Source organism: Varanus komodoensis, unplaced genomic scaffold (assembly GCF_004798865.1).
Source record: "Varanus komodoensis strain SLA01 unplaced genomic scaffold, ASM479886v1 scaffold48, whole genome shotgun sequence".
NCBI lineage: Eukaryota > Metazoa > Chordata > Lepidosauria > Squamata > Varanidae > Varanus > Varanus komodoensis.
The window spans coordinates 6,058,749-6,074,016 of NW_025336059.1; the positions used below are offsets into that span (position 1 = coordinate 6,058,749).

The 15,268-nt window shown below is 47.0% G+C and overlaps 1 protein-coding gene across 1 annotated transcript in view; it reads right to left on the minus strand.

The window, feature by feature from the left end:
• The window catches only part of TTC34 (tetratricopeptide repeat domain 34), a 20,753-nt gene extending 6,183 nt beyond the window's left edge, over positions 1–14,570 (minus strand). Inside the window, exons 1-5 of the mRNA XM_044445320.1 lie at positions 12,967–14,570; positions 11,084–11,309; positions 8,490–8,679; positions 6,821–6,987; positions 873–1,143 (exon numbers count right to left, since the gene is read on the minus strand). Of these exons, the coding sequence (XP_044301255.1) occupies positions 873–1,143; positions 6,821–6,987; positions 8,490–8,679; positions 11,084–11,309; positions 12,967–14,570 (2,458 nt within the window). The remainder of the gene's footprint in view (positions 1–872; positions 1,144–6,820; positions 6,988–8,489; positions 8,680–11,083; positions 11,310–12,966) is intronic.
• Positions 14,571–15,268: the final 698 nt, after the last annotated feature.

Consider the following 15,268-nt stretch of genomic DNA (forward strand, 5'->3'; position numbering starts at 1 on the left):
TTTTAAAAACATTCCCCAGCCCTTTTAACTCTCAATTTTATTGTCATCGTAAAATGCCACTTTCCATTGTCTCAGTATTTAATTGGCATGTTGCTTTGAACTCATTGAGTCTGCATGTTGCCCAGGTCACCTTTACACTGAAGGATGGTAATGGAAATAAAATAAATGGAAGTAAAAATACTAGGCCATTTCCTCTAGAAGATACCAGAATATGATTCCATTTGCAGAAAACCGTTGCAGTTCAACTCTCTTGAAAAGTTGATCGACAGTGTTGAAGTAACGTAAGATCCAGCAAGTATGTAGGCAGAAGCAGTACAATCGATTTCATTTGAGCATGGGAGGGTGTGTCAATTTGAAATTTCCCTGCGTGAGATTTTTTAAAACCCCAAGTTCATTCTTGCTTCCCTTCTTGAAAAAGTATCCAACCCTAGTCTTTTGACTTTTTCACATCTTGTCATGTTGCCACAGAATTCATTGGTATAGTTACCACTGGAGAGATGCAACACTGTGAAAATTCAAAATACGTTTACTGGATTAACAAACAAACAAACAAGAGCTTGCCCAGGGCCTGCATGGACAAAACTGTCAGTTCTGGGTTGTCTCATCCTTGATTATTTTCCATCTCAAGGGTTTATTTGCCCAAATGCATTAAGGTCTCCTTTTTTGGAGAACAGACCGTACTTATCAAAGCCAAGCTGCAAGAAAGTCCTACCCATCTGGAAATGTGGAAAGCCTTACCCACTCCTAGCACAAATCCATCCCAGGATACAAACCATACTCCATACACAACGTACACAAAAATACCAACACTGAATAATGGAAATTCTGAAAGGTGGAGATTATCTCCACAAACTATTGGAAAGATTGCTCACCATCAGCAGCTAAAACGTCCACATATAGAATATGACTCTTTGTGGCTTTGTGATCCATTTTCACAAGTGATTCCCCAACTACAACAAGATCCTTCAGAATCCCTCCAGGAGAAGGCTCTTTGCTGGTCCCAAATTCCAACAGCACCTTCTTGCAGTGGTCAAACAGCCACTGACGGATGCGAGACTGAGCTTCCGGCTTCAGCGCGAGAATTTCTGCAGTGGCCAAAACAGGATCGGCCTGGAGGGCTAAGATCACATCATGCACAGCCTCCTGCATGGATAAAACGAGAACAGATAAGAAGGTGACCATAAATGGGGGTAAATTATTCGCCCATTTGTGGGTAGTTTGCATCCTGTGTTATTCCAGGATCACTTTGGCCTCTGATTCTACTTAATGATGAGGCAAGTAATTGAAAAGGGGGGATTTGCAGATGCTCAAATATTGTATTTATTTGCATAAGCCCAAGGTAGCTGACATGATGTTCCTCTTCCACATTCATTGTCACAAAACCCTGCAAGGTAGGAGGCTGGGAGTCAGTGACTGGCCCAAAGTCACCCAGTGAACTGTATGACTGAGTGGGAATTAGAAGTCAGATCTCCTGAGTGCCTGGTCCAGTGTTCCAACTACACCATACTTGACTAGGGATGGGGTAGAATTGCATTTGGTCTACTTTAAGTAAATTGACTTGGTTCTCCCTTTCCAGATGATCAGAACAGACTCTTCAGAATGCAGACTTTCCTGAATCTTCTGCTATCACTCTTCAGCTCCAAAAGTGCATGCAAAAACACTTAATTAGGAAAAACTTCAAATGAAAATAAAAGCAAAATCCATGTGAGTCTTTAAAACATTGTGGAACTGCAGTGGAAACAGCATGGGACAAACTTATGACTAAACGTGGACTGAATATTGATTAAATTACCCCTCCTTCTAATCTTTGGTATAAAAACAGGGGACACTTTCAATGTCATCATCCCATTTCTTTGACTTAAGAGAACACCCCCTTAAATTAAAGGGCATCTCCTTTAATTTTGTCATATGTATTGAAATGGGCGTGAGGTCACTATGCTATGGAATGCAACGTTTCACTAGCACGGCCAGCTTCCAAGAACTGCAAAGCATCAAAAGTGGAAGGTACATGGCTTCTGATTTTTCCCAGTAGCATGATGTTTACATTGAAAAAAGTCATATTGATATCCCACTCCTAAAGACAGGCTTTCTCTGAGAACAAACTTCTCTCTCACTCCTGATCTTTTAAAGTCTGGACCTACCTTGTCACCAGGTGTTTAGAAAGCACTTTGGAAATCAAAGCCAGTGCTAAGAGGGCTTAATTAGCCTGAACAAACATATTACAGGGTCACCCCATGCTCCCTCCCCACTGAAACCCCAAATGACATTTAATTAGCTGCCTTTCATATTCAGATTGCAGACAAAAGACTTCATTTTCTATCTAGTGGTGTCAAAGAGGCATGCGGCAGTCAAAAATAAATCTTGTTTATTGTGATGCGCTTGCTATCTTAGAGAACAGACAAACCACCCTTCCAACCTTCCCAGGAAGACTCCGCTTGGGAGTTTCTGAGACAGAAACAATTTGCATTTAATGACCCAAACAAAAAGAAAAGACAAAGATGTTTTCAAATGTTAATATCATGTAACCTTTATGGAAAGATTTGTCTTTGTTTTGGGGTCATCTTCAAGGTTGTTGCATGTGCGAATTTTCGGAGAAAGAAAATGCTTTCTCAATTGACTGGATGGTGTGTGTTTTTCTCTGTGTTTTTCTATGTTCTCCTTCACTCTCTTTGTCCGGTATTGTCCTGAGAAAGTGGCTTAAGTGCAGTGGTTACAGCAAGCTTGTACAACGTGCAAATTTGTCGGAAAGAGGACTGTGCTTATGAAGAACACATGGAAGCTGTCCCACGATTTGGCAAGTGGTGACCCCGGACTTGCGTAGCGGGTCATAGGAAGCCACCCTGAGATGCTAGAAACCGCATCTGTATTTGTTCTGGCAACCCTCTCAGCTTCCGTACATGGAAGAGACACATTTTTGCCCTTAACCTAAGACAAGAAAACCTCATTGACTAACCCTGTGTCCACCAGATCAATCCCAGCCTACCCATCCTGACCAAACTGGGATGTTCGAGAACTTTGATTCTATTGCAAAACATGTCAACATACCCAGACAGCCATCCGTAACACAGATGCATTCTGCAGAGCACAAATTTTTCAAGCACAAGTTCCTGGAATTTGCTATCATGTTTGAAACACCAGTATTTTTTAACGTACGGTTAGAAACACACCTCGAAGCACCTTGAGTGAGCATGTTCCTCACTCAAGCTGAAAAACAGGTCAAAAAGGAAAACAGGACAGAGCCAAAATGAGCCTCAAGGTGAATTTGACTTTTCCAAGGAAAGGCCAATTGAAGTCTTTTCAGACTTATCCATTTCAGATCCCCTTAATTGGAGATGCCAAGGAACGAAGGAACGAACAAACAAGCTGGGTCCTTCCATGTAAGAAGAGAAACTCAGCTCCTGAGATAAAGTCCAGCTCCAAGAGCTTAAACAGGGCCTTGTATGGTGAAAAACAACCAGTCCATTGAGAATCGGAATACTTTGGCATCTACTAAACAGCTTTAGTGGCTCCCATGAGGTATATTATATATAGTTTAGATATTTTGATCTATCAGAGCACCACCTTTTCTTTCCCTCTTGCTTCTTTCCCACTTGGCTCCAAGCCCTTTCACAAACACTTTGAAATAACTGTTTCATAGTTTCACACAAGATTTAAAAGAAAAAATAGATTAGGGCAACTGAGTTCTTATCCTTCAGCCTGAGTCAAGGCACAGGTTGATGGAAATGAGCAGGGACAGGTAGAGGTTTGTTGGCTCACAAGCTGGGTTTCCTCATTGCACTTCCAAACCAACAGGTCAAGCTTTGGCAAAAGGTCTTTCTCCAGGGTACCTCCAATGAGCACAACCAACAACAATGGCTCTCTGAGTGTGCACACAATGTTTTGTTGAACCCAAGCTAACAAGGACTTCCCAGCATCCTCCTTTTGAGGACCCCTGGCCCCTTCCCTCTAGGAAGGCCCATTTGAGACAGGCAAGCCCATCTCTGCCCATCATCCCCTAACTGATTGTCCTATCTCTCCTGAGGTTGTGCCATGGGGTCCAGAGTCATGCCAGGCTCGACTGGCTGAAAGGGTCCTGTCATGCCCCCTCCCTGAAGTTGTAGAACCTGACCATTCTTTATTCTTTTCAGCATCAGGGGAAGACCTCTTATTTTCCCAATATTTTAACTAAATCCTTGGTTTTATCCTTGTTTTTATCATTATTTATCAGATGCAGTATGTTGTCTGTTTTTGTAGTTGTTATGGTTTGGGGTATGAGGGGATGGGGTATGAGGCGAGACTGAGGGAACTGGGTCTCTTCAGCCTGGAGAAGAGGATACTCCGAGGGGATCTGTTGGCGACATACAGGTCTGTGAGGGGGTGTCACACGGAGGTGGGGAGAGACCTGTTCTCCCCTGCAGAGGAAGGCAGGACGCACTCCAACGGAGCCAAGCTCAGGGAACCAAGGTTCCTTTTAGATGCCAGGAAGCACGTCCTGACAGTCAGGACCCTGAGGGTGTGGAATGGGTGTCCACGAGAGGTTGCTGAGGCCCCATCGGTGAGGGTGTTCAAGGATAGGCTGGACGTGCACATGGTGGGCATGTCGTGAGCGGAGCCAGTCGGAACCGGGGGTCAGAATAGATGGCCCGGGAGACCCCTTCTGACTCGCTCTGTTTCTATGGTTTGCTTCCTTCTTTGGTGTTTTGCTTTGTTTTTTTGTAGGCTGTCCAGGAACTTTTAGTAATGGGAGAGCATCTACATAAATAAATGAATATTCTCAGAGTCCACCTGAACAGCTTGGGGTGGGATAAGCCCCTCAGAATCCACCTGAACAGCTTGGGGTGGGACAAGCTCCTCCGCCCCTTCCATTTCAGTATCTAAGGATTCTTATTCCCAATGCCATTCTCATCTGATGAGTCCGAATTCTTGGGACGCATGACAAAAATAACCCCCCCTTTCATTCCCAGGACGAAGCTCCTCTGCAGATGATGTCTCTGTGGGAAAACCGTCCACCCCTCAGCCCTCGGTGGGCCCAGCCTGTGCTCTGCTCACCCCAAGAGCTTTAATGCATCTCACTTAGGGACCTGATAAAAATAGGGGTGTTGTTTTCATTGGCGACACTGGAAACCCAGCTGTCTGTTCACAACATGATAAAACTTAACGGAAATCTTTTAACATGCAAAGGAGCAAGCCGGTTTCCAGGACTGGACAGGAATAAGAAGTGCTTTACTTCAGAACTACTTTTTAAAGTTAAGATAAAAAGGGAAAATGTCCAAGGACTCTGTACCTTTTACTGGCAGACTTAGATGGAGGAATCCCTCTCTCCTGTTATTCAGTGCCTCTGAGAAGACAAAGTTCATCACAGCATCTTTCTGCATATTTTGTCTGCTTTCAAATATATGGGGAGGATGGAGAAATCTGCAGTTTGGTTTCTCCTGGTTGTTTATTTATTTTTTGTTGTGAAATCTGATTTTTTCCCCATTCCATATAGGAAGATATATACAAACTTTGCTAAATTCTCATCCCAAGCCAGCAGAATAAATTATCTTATCTCAGCTACCTTCACTAGCTAGACCTCATCCCATCATGAGAAGATTGTGCTGTAGTTTCCTGCCAAATAAATTTTCAAAGATGAGCAGCCTGCCAGAAAAAGGACTTAGAGACCCCGGTAGGCCGATGAGTACATTTTGGTTCTTCAACCTTCATTTGGGGGGGTGGGGGAAACCCTCAAGTGCTTTGCCTAACTTAAGGAGAAATGCATAAGGTCTTGAAACATTCTTGTTCAAAAATAAGCAGAATACACGTCTTAGTTGTTCTTAATGCCGTCTGTAGCCCCACTGATGGGTTTTTACCTCCCCTGCCTAGTCCTCGTGTGCTCTCTCCATCCAAAAATGAAATTTGGGCAAAAAACTAAAAGTATTTCGAATGAGCACAGATGGACAGCTATTGTGTACACTTCGAATATTTCATTTCTCCAGAGGCCCAAAGGCACGGCTCAAGATGAAGTCTTGCGTTGTAGCGAAGCCGTACGCAGCTGGTTGAGGCTGATGTTAGTTGGAATCCAAAAATATCTGCGAGGGACTGAGCCACAGGTTGTTCCCCCCCTGGAGAGACTTAGCAGGCAGCCCGGGAGAGCGAAGGCCTGCCATTACACCCACACGCAAAATTGCGTAGCTCTTTGCACCAGGTTGTTTTGGTTCACAAAGCGCTAAACATCCCCCTTTTCCTTTGCAAAATGCAGCCTTTTCTCTGTAAAATGTCAAGAACGTAATTTCTCTGAAGAAGCTTGCCGATTCCAGAATTTGTGTTCACGCTTGCAAAATCAACATTTTGAAAAGGGGACACCTTTGCAAAATGCATAACTAAAAATGGCATTTTCACACTTGACACAATAAGGGGAATGCACTTTTGAAAACCACATTCTTTTCCTGTTTGAAATGCACTTTTCCCACTAAAGCAACAATAATTCCCATCTACATAAATTGCAACATTTCCCTTTTGTACGTGGCTTGCTTGCATATTTTCCATGAACATTTTCCATACACAGTGTTCAAATGCTCTTATTTTAAGTTTATTTTGCTCCTCAAATGGTAATGACTGGACTATGGGATGGATGGTGATAGATTACTACTTTTTGTATTTTTTTAAATTGAGGTATTGTCTTACTTGCAAGCAGTGTTGGTAGGATTCTTTCCTTAAAGTCAGAATATAATTATTTATAATGAATAAACAAACAATATATATTTAGTGCTCTGGTTCTTTTCTCCAGAGCTATTCATTAATGTTTGGCAGAGGGCCCTGTCATGGTAAGAACTTGGCTCACGGCTCTGTTTATTTCTCTTACCTTTTTCTGGTTCAGGGCCAGATGGATGAAACCCCTTCCGCAAAGAGCTTGGACATTTGCAGGGCTGATTTTTAAGACGGCATTGAAATCGAACATTGCTGTTTTCTTCTGGCCAAGGTGTCCATAACAGCGAGCTCGGGTGAGCAGGGACTCCGTGTCGCAACCTCCTGGATAAGACAGAAGGAACAACTCTTCTGTTGCTGCTTGAGAAAGATGTAGGATCTGTTCTGCTCTTCCACTGAAAAGGTTCCTGGGATATAGCCATTAAAAAAAAAATCCCAAGGAAGTCCCTTCCTACAGAAATAGGATCTGTGGTTGTACTACTAATAGGATCTGTGGTTGTAACTTCCCAGCAATCCTGATTAGGGCAGGAGTCAAGCAGAGCATAGGGAGAAGAATTCGAATTTGTCTTCCAGACAGTCCATTCCAATGCAAATCTTTGTCAAAGCTCAGGGAGCCAAGGCTCAATTTGGATGCGAGGAAGCACTTCCTGACAGTCGGGACCCCGAGGGTGTGGAATGGGCTTCCACGAGAGGTCCTTGAGGCCCCATCAGTGAGGGTGTTCAAGGACAGGCTGGACGTGCACATGGTGGGCATGTCGTGAGCGGAGCCGGCTGGTGCCGGAGGTCAGACTGGATGGCCTGGGAGGCCCCTTCTGACTCGCTCTGTTTCTATGTTACTGGCACTTCACAGGTAACAAGACAAGGCAACTCTAAGAAACCCTAAGAAACTCTAAGCTGAACCATAAGCCTCTGCTCATGTCAAGAGTGCTGAGCCCAGATTGCAAACTTCCCCGGGCTCTACCCTCAGGGCGGATCCTGGCGGTGGAAATCCAGAACTGGCAAACCCTCTCACATCCCCCCAGAAGCCCCATCCTGGGGTCAGAGACTGGACCAGGCAATGGCAGCCCCTCTTTTCCCAGCCCCTCAGTCCACAACACGCCTCCTCTATGGGCCGCCTGGGCAACTCCAGGCAGCAGCCTTGAGGCTTCTGCCCCTTCATCACCTCCCGCTCTGTGTCCTCCTCAGAAACCGCCAACACAGGACCATGGAGAGGCTCCGAAGAGCGGCACCTGCCCCACCCAGTGGAATTGCATTGCTCTTGTTCTCCACGTTCTGCGCTTCGTGATGGTCGGGTCGCTGGCATGCAGGACACGGATAGCTCGTTGCCCATGCAAGTCTCCGAGTGTCACCCCTTCGCCTCCGGTGGATGACGGTGCTGCTGACTGCCATTTGTAATGCGGCTCCTTTCCTACACCCCTGCCTTGCCCATCCTAATGCCTCCTAGAGGGTTAGGGTCCAGCCAGTGGTAAGGCATGTGAGCTGTAGATCAACATTTCTGGGGGTACCAGATTGGGGAAGGATGCTATTTATCGTGAGAGCATTGGCATGCACCTCTTCCTCTGCATGCCAGGCCTTGTGCACCCAAAGCAGCATCCTCTCTGCACAAAAGGAGGGACTCGCCCTTTAGATAAACTCTCCTAAGTGGGGAATTGCAACCTTTTCTTGCAAGCCTGACTTTACCGTTCCTGAAAGCAATGGCCTGTGCATTTTCTATAGCTCTCCAAGAGCACGACAAGGGCAGCTCCACAGAAATCCAAGGGCTTCCCACATCACAACAAAGAGGCACACATCCCCCAGTTTCCCAAAAAGGCAAGGAGGTAGTTTACCAGCTGCGATGGCAAAAGACAAGTACAGGATCGCTTCTTTGATGTAACCCTCCCCTTGTTTATTCTTCAGGATCGTCGCGGCCCTAGAATGGCAGTGATGTTGCATCAAGGCTCGGTCTTCCTCCCTTAGGATCTTCATGACCGTCAAGAAGCTGGACGTTTCTCCAGTTTGGATCAGTTTCCTCAGCAGCTTCGTTAAGGGGGATACGCAGAAAAGAGGAGCTGATATGAGCTTTCCCAAACCATGTGTTGAGGGGCAGTAGCAGTGTTGCTTGTTGTTGAAGAACACTTCTGAGGACCCTGGCCCTGGCCTGCTTCTCCCTGCATTCTTTCAAATGGGGCGCTGCTGGGAATGGCCTTGCAGGGGAAGCCATATGAGGAGAGGCTGAGGGAGCAGGTCTTTTCAGCCAGGAGAGGAGGAGACTCCGAGGGGACCTGTTAGCGACATGCAGGTACCTGAGGGGGTGCCACGCAGAGGTGGGTCATGGCCTTTTTTCCCCTGCAGTGGAGGGCAGGACATGTTCCAACGGAGTAAATCTCAGGGGACCAAGATTTCAGGGAGATGCCAGGAAATATTTCGTGACAATTAGGACCCCTAGGGTCTATGTTTCTACCTCTTTAACTCCCTGGAAGATCCATCCAAATTTATCTCTGGCTTTGCTAAACCTAGCTGACTTCCACTTCTATCTCCCACCAGCCAAGGAACTGGACAGGTTCGCCCAGGATGCGAACAGTTTTGATTCAAGAAGGGGATTTTATATTTTCAGAACTGGAGGAGCTATTGTCATCTGATACTTTCTTGTTCTCAGTGGTCCTGTGGTGGGCACAGAAAGACAAAACCAGCACACTGCCTGGCAGGAAGAGTGTCAACAGCACCTACTGTTTGGTATCCTCTTTGGCTATCACAACCCCCTTGCTCATGGGCCTCCTGCTGGGACACCTGGCCGGCCACTGCAGGAATCAGGATGCTAGGCTAGCGAGTTGTCCTCCCAACTAGGTGCAATGCAAGGGTACCCCCCCCCCCAATTTCTGGGCTCGCCAGCATGACAAGGTGCACAAAAAGCACATGGCCAGTGTGTGGCCTGCACATGGGGATGGTGGCAGTGGGGAATTAGAAACCGCGGCCCATCCCTCCAGGGCTGCTGAATCTGACTCTTTCCTGGTACAAGGAGGGGGTGACAGCAGTGCGGGATTTAACTTCGTTTCCCGGCTGTCCCAGGCACAGGCATTAATGGAGTAATTCTCCAGTGAGCCACTGGAAACGAGAATATTTCCCTCTGTAAAATCCAACATCAAGACGAGGCTGCCCTCTACTGGCCTGTAGCTGGAAGTTCTGAACTAGCCTTTCGGGCATCCAAACTCCGAACACCTGTGTGCCCCCTCACTGCTGGTTCTTTCTTTCATTTGCTCTTATCATCATCATCATCATCATCATCATCATCATCATCATCATCGTGGGATGGATGCTTACCAACATTTTGCAGTGCACCCTTCCATGCATGCCATGGGTCCCCAGAGATCTGGATTGCAGAGCAGGAATTAAGCCCTTCACGGATGTTGTATGAATGGACCCGAGGAAGAACTGGGCTTCTCCCTGATGTGCCAGTTTCATGCCTGGCCTTCTCCTGGCCTGCTGCAGATTCTAAGGGGCTCATGTGGGTAGAAATCATCCTGGGATGGTTCTTAAGAACCTTCCCCAGATGGATGAACTGCAGGCAGCCCTTTCAGACTGTTACATTTTCTTGTACAGATGATGGAATTGTTTTCATGTTGCTCATGTGATAAAATTGAATGATTTATGTACATTACCTGCATTTTTTCAGTGCAAACCAACCTAACATGCATTTCGCAAACTGGTACACAAACCAAAATGCAGCTATGTTTCAATATCCACATTTCCCTCAACTTTGAAATACAGTTCTATATGTTTTTTTTTTTTTAAATCATGTATTAGGGAAAAGCATGTACAAAATACTTGGAAACACCTCAAAAAGATATCAGGAGAAAAGTACCTGATGAAAATAGAAGTGAAAAATGCATATGTATGAGGATTAAAAAAGCTAAATGATGTGGAAATGAGATGCAAGACAGCTAAGACTGGAAAGGGAGATTGAAATGGGGGTGGGGAGGGATGCCCGCCCTGTGTTCACGTGCCTTTGAGTACATATGCTTGTGAGAATGAGCAGAAAGGAAATTTCACAAGCCAAACTGAATGCTCCATAGCAGAGAGGGGAGCAAAGCATCCCTGGAATAATGGAACCACTGGAAAGAGCTTCTTTTGTGGGATGCATTTGCTCCTATCCACTAATGTTCAGTCTACCTGCAACTCCTCCTCCTTCCTGTTTCTGGAAGAAACTTGGCCTTCAACACCAGCTACGGCACTTAAGCGGAGGCCACCAGCTGCAAAGGTCCATAAGCCACTCTGCATGCTTCCTACGGGAGTGTGACTTTGGTGGATTCTGCCTGCCTGCAAGGGGTCTACAAGCCCGGTATCTCATCCTATCACACAGCAAGCATTCCATCCTACACCTGTGTTTTTGCACATGTGCTTGCAGGTGATGCACCCGTTGCTTGCCTGGTTGATGCCCCCTTACCTGGTTGCAGTCATAGAGGAACCCTTTCTTCAGCTGAAGCAAAGCGAGCCTGGAAAGGATGGCCGCTCTCTGGGAGGTTTTGGAGAGGGCCACAAGGAGGACCTTGTGGGCTTCATCCACTCGATCCATCAGGTACAGGGCATCTGCACACAGGGTCCGAGACACCTCGTCCGTCGCATCCAGGTCTAGCAAGAGAGAGGCCAACCGGTGCACCCCAGATGCATCCCTGAGCAAAGCGACACAGAGAGAAGGCCTTCAAAAGGTCACGGCACTTTCCATCCCTCTAAGGACATGTCCATTCACCTCCTACGGGACTTCAGGATCCCGAAAATGGCCCTCTGGGGATGGGGGCAAAATTTGTTCCATCCCAATTTTTACAAAAGTTGCACATGGAGAAGAAATGGGTGAACCGGAATGAGAGTTGCCGAAAGCTGAAGTTAGCACGGCGGTTTTCCACTCTTGCAAAGGTGCACCACAGGGAAAAGTGAACGAAAAGCCCTTTGTGTATACAAGAATCCATTGGGAAAAGTGCACACAACTCACAATCATGGATAGAATGCCAAGCAACACGTTATTCTCCCCATAATGGGAATGGTTGTATTCTCCAAATTTGGTCGAGGCAGAGGACAGAGAATTTGTTTTGGCTTCTTTTTAAGGGAAGAATTTACCAATGCTTGCAAAAATGGCCATCTGGATGAAAACCTGAGGGTTACGTGCATCAACCAGGCATGTGTGTATGTCTGTGTGCATGTGTGCAAAGATGGCACAGGAAAGACTTAAGATATCCAGTTGTATACAAATAGTTATATGAAAAGCCACAAACAAGGGAGGCCAACTCCCAGAAATCCTCGCCATTCCCTATCTGAATTTAGAAAATATTTTTATTTTTAAAAAATTAAAAGGCATTACGGGGGCAGATTTTCCTTCTTTTCCTTGGACCTGCCATCAACCAGCTGTGCGGTGAGGAGAGTTTGCATCCATACAACCCTTTCCCTTTTGCTCTCTCCTGGCACTCCCAAGATTCCCACTTGGCTGTTTCTCTCCACCTAGCGCCTTTCTGCGCTGCTTCTCTCCCTTCCTACACCCAAGCTTTGCTCGTTCTCTCGTATTCACCTCTCTGTCTTACCTCTAGTCTTACTATTTCATCCCTCACTTCTTTGGATTAGCCCTGCTCCAACAGCAGGAGTTCTGCAACTAGCTACACCCTTCTTGGGGGCCATCTTGTGGTGGTGCCCATGACAGTTCCATGACAGATGGGCCCACAGGTCCAAAAATAGGACCCACCCAAAGGAATGGCATGTTTCTGAGGCTCAATGGTTAACTTCCTGGTTTTTGTTCACTCGCAAAGTTGTACCCGACTCATCATGACCCCACGGACAACATTCCTCCAGGTCTCCTGTCCTCCGCCATCCCTTGGAGTCCACCCAAGCGCACACCCACCACCCCAGTGACTCCATCAGCCACCTCAACCTCTGCTGTCCCCTTCTCCTTTTGCCATCAATCATCCTGAAGTTTAGCACAATGCAATAACAGGACCAATTATTATTCCTGATGAAGCTGGACAGCCATCTGAGAGGGATGGTTTAATGTGGGGACCTAAACTGAGAAGAGGGTTGGATTCAATGGCCTTCCTGGACTCTTCCAACTTGACTATTCTATGAATCTATGAAAACTGCATTTCCCAAGTTCAGCAGATAAGCCAGCATCTTACATTGTTTGAAATCTGGAGTGTAGATTTGCAGTTTTACCACCCTGGGAATGCTCAGCCTCCTGGGGAGAAAATTTAGATGTTGTATTAACAAAAACTGGAAGCTTCTTGCAAGCATACTCTGCTCCATGACAAAACTTCCACTTCTGCCTGTCTAGCATTTGCCCTTCCTTACCCTTCCTTCATCTGGAATCCATTCAATCCTCGCAATGTCTTCCACTGAGAAGTTGAGCTCCCAGCACCATTGCAATCCCTTTCCAGGATCTTCTGCATTTCCTCCTGGAGAATGATGAGCAGAAACCCTCTCTGGTTCCACGGGATGTAGGCTTTGATCACGAAGTGGGTCTCCTCTGATCTAAGCTGACAGGCAGTGATATAGTCCAAGGCGGTAAGGTACGGGTTTCTGCCCCAAGCCCGGATCATGCCGCGGCCACAGAGGGCCTTCACACAACTGCTGGGATGTGGGGAGCTGTGCTCGAGGACCTTTTGGAAGTCCCGAAGGGCCTCCTTGCAGTTCTTGGCATGGAGGTGACAAAAGCCACGCAGGGTGAGGAGGGTGTTGCCGTAAGTCTCAGGCTCAGAATCCAGAAGATGGTTGCAAAGATCTACAGAATGCTTGATATTCCCTTGCAAGAGGTAGCAGTCTGCCAGTCGGACATGGAGCTCGCGCCTTGCACTGGGGGAAATCTGGATGAGGAGGTTGAGCGTGTGGGCAACCTTGGACAGAAGCTCCTTGCCGTCGTCTCTGCGTACATCAGGGCGAGTGCGAATGGCTTCCCTGTAGGCCCCAAACTCCACATCCAGGGCCGCTCGGGCATGCTGCTCGATCTTCCGCACATCCTGAGCAGAGAAGATCTCCTCGAACTGCCTGGTTGCCAGACTGGGACTAACCTCAACAGCATCTCTCAAGTCCTGCAGCAGCTCCGTCACTTTGCCTCCCAGAAAAAAGTAAGCAGCAGCCCTCCCCATGAGCAGAGCTGAAGCTCGCTCGTCCCAGCTTGTAGCGTTGGCTGACAAAGCCTCCAACGCCTTGCTGTAGATGGACACGCACTCTTTGTATTTGTGCTCCTCAAGAAGGTGCCCTGCCTGGGCCTGGCGGACATGGAAGTCATCTGGTGCGATGGCAACGAGGAAGTCGTAGCAATCGCTTGGCCAGTTTTCTGGGCCCCTGCAGCAGTGACCTTCCCCACGAAGGGAGATGAAGTCCAAGACAGCCTGGACTATCTGTGGTAAGTGCCTCGTTTGCCTGTGGCTGATGAACTTCAGGGCTTCATCCCGATGTTTTGCGAAAGCATGGAGATAGTCCAGGACACCGTCTTGGAAGCACACCTGCAACAACACCAGGGCCAAAGCTCTGGTAAGGAGCAGTTCTATACAATAATGAGTGTGAAGCAGAGTGTTGCACCGGCTCACCACTTCCTCCAGGCGGCCCCGTTGGAGCAAGGCTTCCATCTTGTGGAGAGAGGCGGCAACGTTGTTGGGGTTTAGGGTCGAGAGGAAAATGGCGGCAATCCCAACGCTGAGCGATGGAGCTTTGAGGCTGCCATACTGAACCTTGGGAATGGGGCTTTCACCTCGACACCACCTCTCCAAAGTGGAGACCACTTTTGCCCCAGATTCTTTGCCCAGACAAGCCACCTTTTTCACGGCCACTGGAGCACTCAGGGTAAATGCAGCCATATAGAAGGCGGTGGCCAGGGGCAGTTCCTTGGCAGCTAATTGCCGGTCCCCTTCTTCACAGAGCCATGTGGCCTGCTCCTTAGATGACACAGCCACCATGGTCACTTCTCCATCACCTCCAAGCACGTGGACCCCATTTGAAGACCTGTAAAATAAGGGTCGTTAGAGAAATCTTCAAGTTGACTCTCTTCTGACAGTACCCAAACCCAATAGCACATGTTGGAAGAGGTCACCATCAGCGTCAAAATGGTTTAGGTTGTAGGAGTTTGGATCATGGCCAGGCTAGGACAGCCTAGGGCAACTTATGGCCCAGGCATGGACCAGCTTCAGCTCCCCCACAGGGTCCATTTAACTTCTGAATACCTTCCATTTTTCAGCTATGTTTATACAAGGAACTGAGCCAAACAAATTCCCAGAAGTCTTTCTGAGAAAATGCCTGAGATCATAACTGCTTATTTAGTTATGAGAGGTATTTTTACCATGCTGTTAACCCAAAATGGCTGCCAGAGAAGTTTTGAATCTATCAGCTAAAGAACGTGGTGTTTTCTCACTGGTTTATAACTGAAAAGACATGACACACAAGGAAAACGAGGTAGGTAGGAAAGAATTAAAAAAACAGGCCACATTTTAGAAGTGTGGTGGGAAGTCTCAACATTCGCTGTTATAGTCTGCAGAAATGGGAAGAGAAGGCATCAAGATTTTTATTTTTCTCAGTTCTGGACTAAAGGAAAATCATTTTGCATTTTCCTCCCTGAATAGTCTCCCTGATTTGCATGTTGTGGCCACCATATTTCCCC